General features: G+C 42.3%; 1 protein-coding gene and 2 long non-coding RNA genes across 4 annotated transcripts in view; 2 read left to right on the forward strand and 1 right to left on the reverse strand.

Annotated features, from left to right (window-relative positions):
- LOC123520039 overlaps positions 1-8,618 on the forward strand; it is a 15,845-nt gene extending 7,227 nt beyond the window's left edge. Inside the window, exon 2 of the long non-coding RNA XR_006679153.1 lies at positions 8,569-8,618. This is a non-coding gene — a long non-coding RNA (uncharacterized LOC123520039). The remainder of the gene's footprint in view (positions 1-8,568) is intronic.
- The window catches only part of LOC123520038, an 87,227-nt gene that overhangs the window by 10,339 nt on the left and 61,888 nt on the right, over positions 1-15,000 (forward strand). The window lies entirely within an intron of this gene.
- LOC123520035 (caveolin-3-like) overlaps positions 1-15,000 on the reverse strand; it is a 51,421-nt gene that overhangs the window by 5,717 nt on the left and 30,704 nt on the right. Inside the window, exons 1-2 of one of the 2 annotated variants that reach the window (XM_045281882.1) lie at positions 13,485-13,595; positions 1,536-1,730 (exon numbers count right to left, since the gene is read on the reverse strand). In XM_045281882.1, the coding sequence (XP_045137817.1) occupies positions 1,536-1,730; positions 13,485-13,499 (210 nt within the window). In that variant the 5' untranslated portion in view covers positions 13,500-13,595. Of the gene's footprint in view, positions 1-1,535; positions 1,731-13,484; positions 13,596-15,000 lie in introns of those variants that run through there. The other variant, XM_045281881.1, reaches the window with a different exon arrangement.

Genomic DNA, 15,000 nt, shown 5'->3' on the forward strand with positions numbered 1-15,000 from the left:
CATGCAGCAATATTCTCACGAGCCTCTTTCCCCCCCCTGTCTCTGACCTTGATGCTTTCATAACCTGCACCCTCCACTGCAGACCTCAATAACACACTCCAGAAATGTTGTACTGTACTCCTTTCCAGCTCTTACTTCGCCCTCTCTTCTACTACCTACGCCGCATCCTATACGTTTCATAACTTCCACTATTCACTGCTGATCCTTACAATATATGCTTCAGAAACAGTACACTCCTTTTCAGACTCCTTCCTTTTCTTTGATACACCATGGGAACTTTCATTAGAGTAAAGTCAAGGCAGTTTTGTTTTGTTTTGTTTTGTGAGTGTTTGCATTTGGGAACCGTTGCCGTGAGTAGATGCCTTGCGCAACCTCACACACTAACCAGGATTCGGAGTCGTGCTCCTGTACATACATCGGCCCCATGAGCGCTCGTTACCGTTGTACCACTGCGGTGTAAGTTTCTCGGACGCGGTATATCTTTCCCAAAACTCAGAGTAATTTAATGCACTGATTGTGTGTTGTGGTGTGTGTTGTGGTGATTCTCTAGTGGCAATTCAATTGGGGTTGTCCATGTACGAGATGATCATTGGTGGGGACACCCTGAGTTTGGGCAATACAAGTGGTGGCAACGGCGGGATATCCTAGCTTGAGGCGATACGACAATGGCAGCAGATAGGACGCCCAGAGGTGAGACCGTGCATTGGTGGCAGAGGTGGGATATGCTCTAGGACTCGTGCATCACTGATCTTCCTGAACCTGTTGAGTTATAAGTGTCTAATCCCTTTGGAGGAACGGGAGACATTGAAAAGTCGTGCAATGAGCCAAACAGAAGACCCACAAGCTCTCAATAGCACCAAATCCACCTATAGTATTGCTCGACCAGTAACTAAGGCAATGCATAACAACGCATTTCTACCTGTACGTCCGCTTTCACACCTGTCCCCTTGATTAGAAGGTAGTGTAATCACGCAACTCACGCGTGCCTTTGATCCTACAGGTAAAAATATATCCACTATGTAGCTACATTAGTTAATTTCTCGTTCCCTCTCTCTATCTTCCTCTCTCCTATCCCTGACTCGCAACATCCACTTCCTCTCCCTGCTCCCTCTCACTCCTGTCTCTCTACTCCCACACACTCCCTCTCTTTCTCTTCATTCCCTATTTTGACCCATTTTCTCTTCTTATCTGTTTCTAATTCTTTCTCTCTTACTTCCTTCGTCTACCTCCTTTCCTTTCTCTCCTTTTCCAACTCCCTCACTCCCTTTGTCTCGCTTCATTCCCTATTTCTCCCACTTTTCTCTCTCCTTATCTGTCTCTAAACTCCTTTCCTCTTTCTCTCTTCATCTACACACACACTCTCTCTCTCTCCCTCTCCCCACACTCCCTCTGTCTTTCTCTTCACTACCTATTTCTTCTCAACCCCTCTCCCTCTTCTTTTCTGTCTTTAAACTCTCACTTACTTCGTTCATCTACACTTCTTCCCTCTCCTCTCTCTCTCTCTCTCTCTCTCTCTCTCTCTCTCTCTCTCTCACCTGGATGTGCGGGTTGAGGTTGTTAGGGTCCCTGTTGTCCATAGCGAAGGGCGAAGTCTCTCCTCCCATACGGCTTCCCTTTACACTCTTCCTGACCTTGGCGTCGCAGCGGCTGTCTGCACTACCTGACGGGGCTGACGAAGGTGCAGACAGGCGGGGCGCTCTCTCCTTCCTGCTTGTTGGTTTCCACGGGGCCTGATGGAGAGGGAGGGAAGGGTAGAATTGTTGGGTGTTTTTAGAGAGGTAGGAGGAGAGATTGAAGGAAAGGATGGGGGAAACGGAGAGAGAAGGAGAAAGAGGAAAGAGGAGAGAATAAAAAGTTAACGTGTGATGGATGGAAAGAGAAGAAGAGATGGAAAATGAAAGAGGGGTGATAAAACTTGAGAGAGATGAAAAGGATGAATAGGGAAATGGAGAGAGAGAAAGAGGAAGGGAGAGAGGAGATAATAGATAGAAAATGTGTGATGGAGAGTATGGAAACAGAAGAAGAAAAGGAAAATGAGAGAAGGGTGATAGAAAATGTAATATGGAAAGGATGGATAGGAAATGGAGATAGGGAAATAGAAATGAATTGAAGGAGGAGGGAGGGAGACAGAGAATGAGTGAAGGAAAGCAAAGGAGGAGGAGGAGGAAGAAATAGAAATGTAAGGTAGTGGTAGGAAGAGAAAGTATGAATAAGATGAAAAAGAGAGAGGTAGGAGAGAGAGAGAGAAGGAGAGGACTGAGATAGATAGATAGATAAATAGATACAGACAGACAGACAGACGGACAAACACACAGGATTAAGTACACCACGGAGAGAAAAAATAGAGAAAAATACAGAGAAGAAAGTGAAGGATAGGGTGGAAAGAGAAAGTGAGAGAGAAATTGAGAGAGAGGGAAGACGAAGAGGAGAAAAAAAGGGGAAAATAAAACATTGAGGATACAAAAACGAACGATATGAGAGAGAGAGAGAGAGAGAGAGAGAGAGAGAGAGAGAGAGAGAGAGAGAGAGAGAGACTGGGATTAGCACGTGACATAACACTAGTGGTGAGGGAGAGAGGGGGAGAGGTGAGTGGGGAAGAGAGAGCGAGGAGTGGGGTACAGGAGGAGAGGAGAGGGAGAGGAGAGAATGATGGACGGGACTCACGCGTGCAGCCAACTGGACTTAGCACGCACACACACACACACACACACACACACTCTCTCTCTCTCTCTCTCTCTCTCTCTCTCTCTCTCTCTCTCTCTCTCTCTCTTCTATAATTATTTTTCTTTACGTCCATTTCTTCTTTTACTCTCTACCTTTTTGCTCCAGCGGTCAGAGAGAGAGAGAGAGAGAGAGAGAGGTAACGCCCAGCTTCCGCTTGCCTTGGTAGAATGATTGTAATTCTCTCTCTCTCTCTCTCTCTCTCTCTCTCTCTCTCTCTCTCTCTCTCTCCCAGGCCCCACGCGCACCACTACCACCGCCTTATCACCGTCAAGATAGCAATGAGCGCAGCGAAGACTTGCGTGTGTCGAGGCGCGTGTATCTATCTCTCCTGTGCGTGTCTGCTAAATGCGTCTCCGTCTTTGTTTGTTCACGCTAACGCTACTGCTGCTGCTAGTAATGGTGGTGGTGGTGGTGGTGGTGGTGATGCTGCTGGCTGGTGCTACTGATGGTGTTGTTGTTGTTGTTGTTGTTGTTGTTTCTGTTGTATTTTTATTTTTTCTCCCTTTCCGCTGTGTTATCTTTCCTCCTCTTCTTCTTCTTCTTCTTCTTCTTCTTCTTCTTCTTCTTCTTCTTCTTCTTCTTCTTCTTCTTCTTTTCATTCTTGTTCCTTTCCTTTTTTTCTACTTATTTTTCTTATTCTACTTGTTCTTCATTTCTTTTTCTTATTCTTCATCTCCTTATTATTGTTGTTATTGTTGCTCTTTTCCTCCTCCTCCTCCTCCTCCTCCTCCTCCTCCTCCTCCTCCTCCTCCTCCTCCTTCTCCTTCACCTCCTCCTCTTCGTCCTTCTCCTTCTCTTTCTTTCTCCTTCACCCGTTACTACTACTACTACTGTTACCACCACCACCACCACCACCACCACCACCACCACCACTATTACCACCACCACCACCACTAATCACTATAATCATGTCACTTCACGTCTCATTTCGTAACAGTGATGACAATTATCCCACCACCAACCCACCACCACCACCGCCACCCACCACCACCACCACCACCACCACTACAACTTTTGGCGCATCATCGTGGTGAAGAAAAATGCAAGTCTTGTTCTCATTCTTGTTTTTTTTTTAGTTCGACAAATTTCGCTGTTTTTGTATTTTTGCTTCAGTCTAATCACCAACCCCGACACAGAATGATGAGAGAGAGAGAGAGAGAGAGAGAGAGAGAGAGAGAGAGAGTGTGTGTTAATGTCACGCTTTTGTTTCTCTTATCACGTGAAAAAGAAAAAAAATAATGTCACTTTGGAAACGTTCATTCATTCATTCACTCACTCGCTTGCTTATTCATTCATTCGATCAGTCAGTTACTAATTTGAAAAGTCAAGCCATTTAAAATTCACCTATCTATTTATCATCTCTTTTAAACATTCGTACACAGACACAGCGGCACATTAACATTCACTACTACAGAATTTACTTATCTATTAATTATCTTTTTAAAACATTTGTACACAGACACAACGGCACACTAACAAACTTCAAAATGTAACAAGAACCAACGGCCAAGTCTGATCACAAGTAGCAATCTCGATTTTAATTTTGGTTCTGGGTTAAATGCACCGTATACTTTATTCATATCACTATTTTCTTTTTTTTTAATACTTTTCTTCACATTTATAAGCACACACTGTCACATTCTCTTCAAAACATTACAAAAAACTCAACAGCTTAGTTTGATAGGAAGGATTGCCTTGTTCTTGATCTTAGTCTTGATCCGTATTCCACTTGTATTGTTATCCTTATTTTTCTTTCGCACTCATCCACACATTGTTACATTCCAAAAAGCTGCGTCTTCTTGTGAACTGTTCCGCTTTGTATCGCTTCTTCGGTAGTTGTCTTCAGTGGTGTCTTGGCGCTGCGCTGGAACGTCACACCTCCAGTACTTTTCATTGTATTAATAAGCTTTTAGGACATCTGATTGTTTACTCTATCCTTTTCCTACGTCACACCTCCAGTACTTTTTCAAACAGTATATTAAGAAGCTTTTAGGATATTTATTTTTATGTAAGAGGGGAAAAGCTGGCCAAGGGTAACATAAAAAACAAGGGCCCATTTAGTTGTCAATCCCTTTAATTGTTTGCTCTATCTCTTTCCTACGGCACACCTGCAGTACTTTTCAAACAGTGTATTAAGAAGCTTTTAGGGTATCTGATTGTTTGTTCTATCTCTTTTTCTACCTCCACACCACCTAACACAATGCGTGGTGGTGTTAGTGGTGGTGTTAGTCTTCGAGTCACTTTCTAAAATACTATATACTTCGTCTCTTCTCGACTATTTTCAGCAACCTATACTGACAACAGCGGTGGTTTTCAAGTCCCTTCTTATGATCTAGGTGGTTTTTAACAACTCTGCATATCCACTGAAGAAAAACTATAGTAAGAATGCGACTGTTTACCTTTGTGACATTAAAAAAATATTCGTATGAGAGAAGGACGAGTTAAAAGAATATAAGCTTCTGTCTGTGTCTGAGGTCAATAATCTGAAACAATTCTGTGCCGCACCTTCACTATACATTGGAAAGCCTCAAATTGACGTGACACGGATCTTTAAAGGTGTTCTGTGGTTCTAGTGACAGATTAACAAGTTCACAACATTATCAACAGGAGTAACGCACCTCAAAATCCGGTTAATCCTCTTTGTGGCCTTTGATGACAGTCATAGTGAAAGAACAAAGCGTCTTAGTGTACATCCCTGACTCTGCGTCCTGGTTAGGTTAGGTTAGGTCAAGTCAGGTCAGGTCAGGTCAAATTAGGTTAGATTAGGTTACTCTAAGTTAGGTTAGGTTGGGTTGGGTGTTTTTATTTTTTTGGGGGGGCGGTGGGGAATGGGTGTGGGGGACGCGGTGTTTAGGTTAGGTTAAACCATTTAGTGCCATTATTATTCTGGTTACTATTTAGTGATTTTATAAAGCTTCAGAGACTTATGTGAAGACTCTCGCCATTAATCTTCTTACCTCCATGCACCCTTCCTAATGTAAATGAAATCGTCTAATCACATCTAAAACTCAAGGTAGAAACGCGTCCCAGTACTGAAAAGGTTAGCCCCTTCAGTACCATGACGCGTATTAATATTCATTCTGCTTATTATTTGGTGATTTCATACAGCTTCAGAAACTTGTGTTGGAATTAAAATAGTGAAGACTGTGGCTATTCATCTTCTGACCTCCATAGACCCTTCCTAATGTCAAGAAAATGGTCTAATCGTACACAAATCTCAAGGTAAAAATGCGTGCCAGTACTGCGTCGCCTCACCTTCCACCAACATCGCCACCTTGCTGTCTTTCCACCACGCGCTGGAATCACAATATCACTCCCTCACAAGACCAACGTGTGTGGGGCGCGGCTCTCTCCTGTGCCGTAATTCCAACTCTGAACTGCCAACGAGAACGCGCAGAGCTGTTCCCGCGGGTTGGTTCCTGTTCCCACACGTCACCTAATGCGTCAGCCAATAAGAGAGTCGCAGTAAAGCGTTAACCAATCAGGAGCAAGGCCGCGGTGTGATGTCATGACTGGAAGCAGCGAATCAGAAACGTTTATAATCTGTCATTCTGAAAGGTTTTCGTGAAGCTCTTGTCGTTGTTGTTGTTGTTGTTGTTGTTGTTGTTGTTGTTGTTGTTGTTGTTGTTGTTGTTGTTTTTTACTGCCGTGCGTAATTTTCCGCGTGACTGGGAAGAGAAAACCTCCTTCTTCTCTTCTTCTTCCTCCTCCTCCTCCTCCTCCTCCTCCTCTACGCTACGCCAAGAAGGGAGGAGGGAAAAACAGCGGTGATGGAAAGCGTAGGAGTGGAACGGAGGAAGTAAAGAAAGAAGGAAGGAAGATTTCAAGAGACGGGTTTGTTTACATCGTCGGCCATCTTGTCGGGCGTGCATCTTTTGAATGTTTGAATGATTATTGTGTGTGTCTTTTTTTTTTTTTTTCTTCTTGTTCTTCTTAGTTCTTTTTATCTTGATTCATATTCTTTTTTTCTTATATCTGATCATTTATTCTGTAGTTTTGTCATTTTGCTTTTTACATTTATATTCATTGTTTTGTAGTTATCTTTTCACAAATGTACCTTTTCTTGTTTTTCTTTTCTTTTTTATTGATTTTTATTGATTTTTTTATACGCATTTCGTTTTTTTTCCATTAATTTTCGTATGCATCGTTTATTTTTCTTTATCTTTTATTTACTTATCATTTTTTTCCCCTTTCCTTCGGGTTAATGGTTCACGGTTGCGTATATACATAGACCTTTTCTTGTTTATTTCCATTTTTTTTTTTTTTTTATCGTTTTCAGTATAATTACACACGCATTATTTCGTTCATTCTCTCTCTATACACATTTCATTTTTATCCATTATTTTTTGTAGACGCATCATTATCTTTTTTTTTTTTTCCTTTCCTTTCGTGTTAATGTTCACGGTCGTGCGTATTTATGAGGTAGAAATGTTGCGTCACCATCCCAGTCACCATCCCAGTCACCGTCACCGCGCTTACTTACGACACGGTTATGGTGAGTGAGCGACGTAGGGAGTGAGGGAGTGAGTGAGTGAGTGAATGGTTGGATGCGTGAGTGAATTGAGTGAGTGTTGATGACTGTGTGTGTGTGTGTGTGTGTGTGTGTGTGTGTGTGTGTGTGTGTGTGTGTGTGTGTGTGTGTGTGTGTGTTGAATAAAGTAAACATTGTATAATATAATCAGTGGAGAGAGAGAGAGAGAGAGAGAGAGAGAGAGAGAGAGATAGAGAGACCATATACATTTCCTTCTTTTCTTTTCTTTCCTTTCCTTCATTAGGCCTACACGTGGCAGTCCCTCAATAAGACATGCCTACCTAACTACATATACCGTCCTTGTTTTCTTTTCTTTTAATTACAAACACATTATTTCCGTAACTCTTCCTATACGCATTTCCTTTTTTCTAATTAATTTCTGTATAATATTTTTTCTTTTGCCATTCCCATCCTAACATTAATCCAATCTTTTCAAAAACTACCTATTGACACTAACAAAACTCTATTCCACTCAGACCACCACACAGAGAACCCATTTCACCTTATTATCCTCGAATCTTTTATTTCAACCCTCTATAATCGTGTCCTACCCTGTTAATTCCTGAAATCTTACTTTATCAAGGCTAACTTCTTTTATTCCTTGTCCTTTCTTGGTAATCCCACACATGATAGCTGCCTTATGAAATCTCAAGCACTGCACAACCTCTCACGCTCTGTATAGGAGGGGAAACTGGGCAGGGACAACAAAAACTATCAAAACAAAAGATCCCACTGAGATGCCAGTCCGAACAATGTCGAGAGAGTTAACCAAAAGAATGAGATAAATGTCTTGAAATAAACCTTCCTCTTCAATGAGTTCAGGTCATTGGAGGATGGAAATACAGAAGCAGGCAGGGAATTCCAAGAGTGTACCAGAGAAAGGGATGAATGATTGAGAGTACAGTGGCAGAGACTTGAGAGAGAGAGAAAGGGACGCTTGCTTCCTGTTGCCTGTGATTTCCTGGCATTATTCCGTGTGTACGTGACGCATATAAAGGAAAGGAGGGAAGAAAAAATAAAAGTTAGGAGAAGTGCTTGGAGAGGAAGATCAAAAGGACTGTATAGAGAGAGAGAGAGAGACAGGATGAGAGAAGAGCTTGTTTCTTATCATTGCCTCGTATCTCCTGATATTATAACGTTAATGTGTGACTTGTGGGGAGTAAATACAAAGAGAAGAGAATCAGAAAAGTGCATAAAAACGAGGATTGTGTTTGTAATGGGAGGAAAAAGGAAAGGTTCTGGAAAAGGAAGGGAAATGTAAAAGAGAGGGAATGCAACGGAAAAATTTAAGAAAGAAAATGGTATTTATAAAGGAGAGAGAGAGAGAGAGAGAGAGAGAGAGAGAGAGAGAGAGAGAGAGAGAGAGAGAGAGAGAAAGGGGAAAGGAGAAAAAGGGATAGAGAAGTGTAATTATTGTGTTGAGAGAGAGAGAGAGAGAGAGAGAGAGAGAGAGAGAGAGAGAGAGAATGCCTTCCAGCGCGCGACATTAACGGAAGCATAACACTTGATGCAGAATTATTATCATTACTCAACAATGATATAACAAAGTTTTGCAACACTTTCACAAAAACTCACGTGACATTACCGTGTGTGTGTGTGTGTGTGTGTGTGTGTGTGTGTGTGTGTGTGTGTGTGTGTGTGTGTGTGTGTGTGTGTGTGTGTGTGTGACCACCACCTCCTCCTCCTCTTATGGGTTAATCGATGCGTAATTGAGTGAAGGAAGAGAAGCAACTGGGTGGACACTGTTAACCTAAATACCACACACAGCCTTACCTTGTGTTTCAGGGCAAGATAATGACGTCCTCCTCCTCGCCACTTGCCTCCCTCACGGCCTCACCTTTATAACCCTTTCCTTTATTTATTTACTTTTTTTTTCTTTACTTTTTTGGTTCTCCTTTCCTTATCTCATCATCTACTTTCTTCCTTCCTGTCTTTCTTTCTTTCTTTCTTTCTTTCTTACTTACTAGCGTCTATAATTCTTCTTACCTAACTTCATCCACCTCTTCCATCTCTTTTTATTTCCTTTTTTGACTTACTTTTCTTGCCCTCCTTTTCTAACTTAATCCACCTCTTCCTTCTCTCCTTCCTTCCTTCCTTCCTTCCTTCCTTCCTTCCTTCCTTCCTTCCTTCATCCTTCTAACCTAACTCCATCCACCTTTTTTTCCTCCCTGGGTTGCTCTGCCACTTGCCACATAAAAGTACAAAGTTCACCAGTCACCATCAGATAATCTAACATGAAAAAAAAATTAATAAAACACACGAAAATAAAAAGACTAGAAAAGCTACCCTTAAAAATAAATGTTTTCTCTAAGCTATTTGTACGTCCGTTTTCTCCCCAGTATTGATGGTTGACCCGTGAAAAAGATGAGGGTTATAGGAAATGTATTGTTATCCTTCCTGGAATTCCTTCAAAGTCAAGGAGTGAGGAGGGGAGAGGAAGAGTCTGGTTGTAAGGCGGAAGCAATCAGTGGATAGTGGTTACGTGGAATGGTTATAATCTCTCTCTCTCTCTCTCTCTCTCTCTCTCTCTCTCTCTCTCTCTCTCTCTCTCTCTCTCTCTCTCTCTCTCTCTCTCTCTCTCTCTCTCTCTCTCGTGTAATTATTTTTTTCTTTCTCCTGTTATCCATTCTTATTCACTCACTCACTCACTCACTTCACTCGGTAAACGTGTTATTTGACCAATATTTTCACAAGTTCTTTCTTCTTTCTCTCTTTCTCTCTTCCCTCCTCCTCCTTCTCCTCCTTCCCCTCCTCCCCTTCCTCCTTCCTCCTCCTCCTCCTCCTCCTCCTCCTCCTCCTCACGTTGCTTACATACCTTACTGTTAAACACCATGGTTACCACACACACACACACACACACACACACGTGAATTATTTTCTGCCTGTGTGTGTGTGTGTGTGTGTGTGTGTGTGTGTGTGTGTGTGTGTGTGTGTGTGTGTGTGTATAGTAGTAGTAGTAGTAGTAGTAGTAGTAGTAGTAGTAGTAGTAGTAGTAGTAGTAGTAGTAGTAGTAGTAGTAGTAGTAGTAGTAGTAGTAGTAGTAGTAGTAGTATTACTAATGAGTGTTTACTTTCCGCTCTCTCTCTCTCTCTCTCTCTCTCTCTCTCTCTCTCTCTCTCTCTCTCTCTCTCTCTCTCTCTCTCTCTCTCTCTCTCTCTCTTTTTATCTCTCTCTTCTTCCTCTCTACCTCTCTTTCTCCCAGAACTTTCAATCTCTTCACATATTCTCTTTATCTACATTTTAGTCTTCGTGTTGTGTTGCTCTGTGTTCTCACCTCAACACTCCCTCGTCATTCAGTAACATAAAACAACACTATAACATTTCTCCTACTCTCGCTTTGTGGTGCATTATTTTGCTTGTTCTGCTGCTGTTAGAGGTTCCTGTCGCCTTGTGAGTGATGGTGGTGGTGGTGGTGGTGGCGGTGCTAGTGTGCGTATGTGTGTATATATGTAACGCCAAGCCAGTAAAACGATTCCTTGCCACTGAAATCACTCCGCTGGTATTGATTCTGTGGGCTGGAGTAAGCGGGGAGAGCCTCACCAAAGAGTCGTGGTGTATAATTGATGGAGTGACGCGGAGGAAGGATAGGTCATGAGGGGGGGGGGCTCAGATGTGTGTGTGTGTGAGAGAGAGAGAGAGAGAGAGAGAGAGAGAGAGAGAGAGAGAGAGAGAGAGAGAGACGCAGAGAGACGCAGAGATAGAGGCACAGACGTAGAGAGATAGGGACACAGAGACACAGAGGCGCAGAGACGCAGAGAGAAAAGACAGGGAGACAGAGACGCAGAGACGCAGAGACGCAGAGGTGCAGAGACGCAGAGACGCAGAGAGAGATAGAGACAGAGAGACAGAGACGCAGAGAGATAGAGACACATAGACAGAGACGCAGAGACGCAGAGACACAGAGAGACAGACAGAGATGCAGAGGCAGAGACACAGAGACGCAGAGACGCAGAGACGAAGAGACAGAGACGTAGAGACGCAGAGAGATAGAGACACAGAGACAGAGACAGAGACCGCCCCTTCCATCACACAAAATATCATGAGGTATAGTGATTTTCAAGGGTGTGTTTTCATGATTCGCACAATAGGAACACGTAGGAACACACTTGGGGAGCATACTAGGAGACTGTAAGAGTAGGAATGTATGGTTAGACTTTTAGAACACAGATTGAGAACACACATTGAGAACTGAGGAACATTGTAAGAAGTAAGAACACACTGTACTGTTACAATGCTAGGAGGTAGTGTGAGGTGTTTCTTCAGATTGTTTTTCCTGAGTGTTGCGCTTTCATTAAAAAGAATACGTGTGCTACTGGGTTTCAGAGATGGATTTTCAAAGGTGTTTTATTGACTTTAGTGGTTAAGAATGTAAGTTTTCGTCTCATCAGCTCCCCTCCTCTGACTCACTGTCTTCACCCTCTTTCTCATCGGCGAAATGTTGCATCTCTTTCTATCTTTTTATCGCTATTTTCATGCTAACTGCTCTGCTGACCTTGCAGACGCAGACACATTTCTTAGCTTTTTATTCATAATTTTGTCTTGTTTTATAATATTATGTAGTTTTAATTATGACACATACACATGTCTTAGCTTTTTAGTTATAATTATCATGTATTATAATTGATTGTTAAACACGTTTATTTTATCTGTTTAGGACATCACTGATCTCACAATGTTTGTATGATCGAAGAATAACCATTGTAAAATGGAATAAAGGTTTGATTCTGATTCTGATTCTGATTCTGATTCTGCTAACTGCATGCCTCCCCTCCTCCTGCGGTCTCGCTGCACAAGGCTTTCTTCTTCCCCTCATCACTATTCTGTCCAGCTCACTAATGCAAGAGTTAACCAGTATTCTCGATCATTCATACCTTTCTTTGGTAAACTCTGGAACTCCCTGCCTACTTCTGTATTTCCATCTTCCTATAACTTGACTTGTTTTAAGAGGGAGATATCAAGACATTTGTCCCTCACTTTTGGCTAATTCTTCACTAATCTTTTAGGGAACTTGCATTCAAGTGGACCTTTTTTTCAATGTTTTGTCCTTGGCTAGTTTCCCTCTTGCATAAAAAAGAAAAGTTACTGGGTGTATTCAAAGATGTTTCTCTTGACTTCCTTGATAGAATTATGAGTTACTTGTTTACAAAGGTGTTTTCTAAGAGTGTTTTCCTTGACTTTCATGGTGAGAATGCAAGTTATTGGGTGTTTTCAAGGGTGCTTTTCTTGACGCTGTAAGAAGGAAAGGTACAGCGGGGTGTTCAAAGGTGTTTTTCTTGATTCTCGCGGTAAGAATGTAAGTTACAGGCTACGGAACGGGGTTCAAGTATGCTTTTTCTTAACTTTCGCGTTAAGAATGTATGTTACTGTGGGATTTTGATGGGTGTTTTTTGGGGATTCGCAGTAAGAATGTAAGTAGCTGGGGGTTCTGTAAGGGTGTTCTTGACTCGCAGTAAGAATGAAAGATAATGATGTTTTCAAGGGTGTTTTCTTTACTTTTGCAGTAAGAATGTAAGTTTTCAATAGTGTTTTTCTTGACTTTCGTAGTAAGAATTAAAGATACTGTGGGGGGAGGAGGGTCTCAAAGGTGCTTTTCGTAACTTCCGGGGTAAGAATGTGAGGTACTGTGAGGTTTTCAAAAGTGCTTTCTTGACTTTCCCAGTAAAAATGATAGTGAAGCATTTCAAGTGTTGTTTTTTTTTCATAATTCTCACATTAAGAAACTCAGAAACACACAATGAAAGCCTAAAAACATGAAAATACACAGTAACATCACCATCACCACCATCACCATCATCACCACCATCACCACCATCATCATCATCTCCACCATCATCACCATCAACCTCCTCCTCTATACATCAACCTAACCTCCTTTTAACAAACAATCTCATTCACAAACACTAACCGGAGCTCTCACTCTCTACATTCCACTCACTTGCCATTTATAAGGTAATTTTCCACATCCTTCCACTTCGAGACAAACGTTCGCTCCGTAACCTACGCATTGACTGACTCACCTCACCCGCCCACTGCGCCTCCTCCTCCACACACACGCACTAATGACGCAACACCAGACAGCCAGATAGGGACACATTGATATTTACCGAACCGAACCGAACTGAACCGAAACCAATCTAACTTAACCTAACTACTACTATTGCTACTACTACTACTACTACTACTACTATTCATTCGGGTGATAGCAGATGTTCCCCGGCACCTGCCTTACCTGTCTCTGGGTCATCTAGTGGAGGGGTGGCAGAGTTCCATTAATGTAGAGGTGGTCAGGTGGAGTGGAAGACTGTGGGGTGGAGTGGAAGGCTGTGGGGTGGAGTTTTTGTGGTAGTGGAAAAGGTTGTGTAGGATTGATTTTCTTTTGTGGTGGTGGTGGTGGTGGTGATGATGGTGGTGGTGGTGGTGGTGGTGTTTGTTGTCCTTTGATTTGATGTGATTTTTTTTTTTTCTTTTTAGGGTGTAGATTGGCGGTGGTGTTTTTTCTTTTCTTTCTTTTCTTTCTTTTCTTTCCTTTTTTCTCTCTTTTTCTTTTTCCTTTTTCCTAATTCTTTCTGTCATTCCTCCCTCCTTTTCCTTCCTTCGTTCTTCTTTCGTTTCTTCCTTCTGTCCTCTCTTCCTCTCTCCCTTTGTCCTCTCCCCTTCCCTCTCTCTCTCTCTCTCTCTCTCTCTTTGTCCTCTCATTCTTTCCTTCTCTCCTACCATTCTTCCTCCTTTCCATAATTCTTTCCTTGTCCTCCCTTCCTCCCTCGTCTTTTCTTACCTTCCTTTCCTCTCTTTCCCTCCCTTCTCATTCTTTCTTTTTGTCCTCTCATTCTTTCTTTCTGTCCTGCTGTTCTTCCTCCCATATTTTTTTCCATGTCCTCCTTTCCTTCCATCGTTTTTTCTTTCCTTCCTCTCTTTCCCTCCTCTTTCTTTGCCCTCTCATTCTTTCCTTCTGTCCTCCCGTTCTTCCTTCCATAATTCTACCACACACACACACACACACACACACACACACACACACACTATAGTTTCTCGTGCTTACCGTAAAGTTGACTGTACAGATCGAGGGAAATGGTAGGGTGGCTGTACAGGGAGTCACTCATGGCGCCATTTATAACTGTCATGCCCATGTCCTCCTTTGCCTCCTCGGTCAGCAGCTCCTTCTTTTTCCTTCGTGTTGCTGCGACAAAAGGAATATTCGGTCTGCTCTATTTTGTCGTTCTTTAGTTGTTGTTTTGTCTTCTTTTCTTTTTTTTTTCTTCTCGTTGTGGTTTTGATTATTTTCTTCTGTTTTCAATATGTCCTCTTCTCTCTTCCTTCTCGCTGCGGTGACAGGAATATCTAATTAGTGTCTTGTCTTTTTTTTTTTTTTTTTTTTGTGATTAGTTCAGTTGTTTTCTCTCGCTCTGATGGTTATATATTCCTCTTTTTCTCTCTCTCTCTCTCTCTCTCTCTTTTCTTCTCCGATATCTCTTCTCTGTTCTCCCTCGTTGCAGTGACGGCAATCTTTCTTCTCTCTCTCTCTCTCTCTCTTGTCTCTCTTCTCTTTCCACAATCAATCTACTTCGTCTCTGTTCTGGCAATTGACTAAATTTCTTTACTTCTTTTTCTCTTGGTAAACATCATTAAGTTCCTCCCACACCGTCCCTGCATAACTCTTCCTCCTCTCTCTCTCTCTCTCCCTCTCTCACGCTGGCAAGAACACACAAGAACACAGAAACACCGCGGAACACACCAACGAACACAGG

Source organism: Portunus trituberculatus, chromosome 46 (genome assembly GCF_017591435.1).
Source record: "Portunus trituberculatus isolate SZX2019 chromosome 46, ASM1759143v1, whole genome shotgun sequence".
Lineage (NCBI taxonomy): Eukaryota > Metazoa > Arthropoda > Malacostraca > Decapoda > Portunidae > Portunus > Portunus trituberculatus.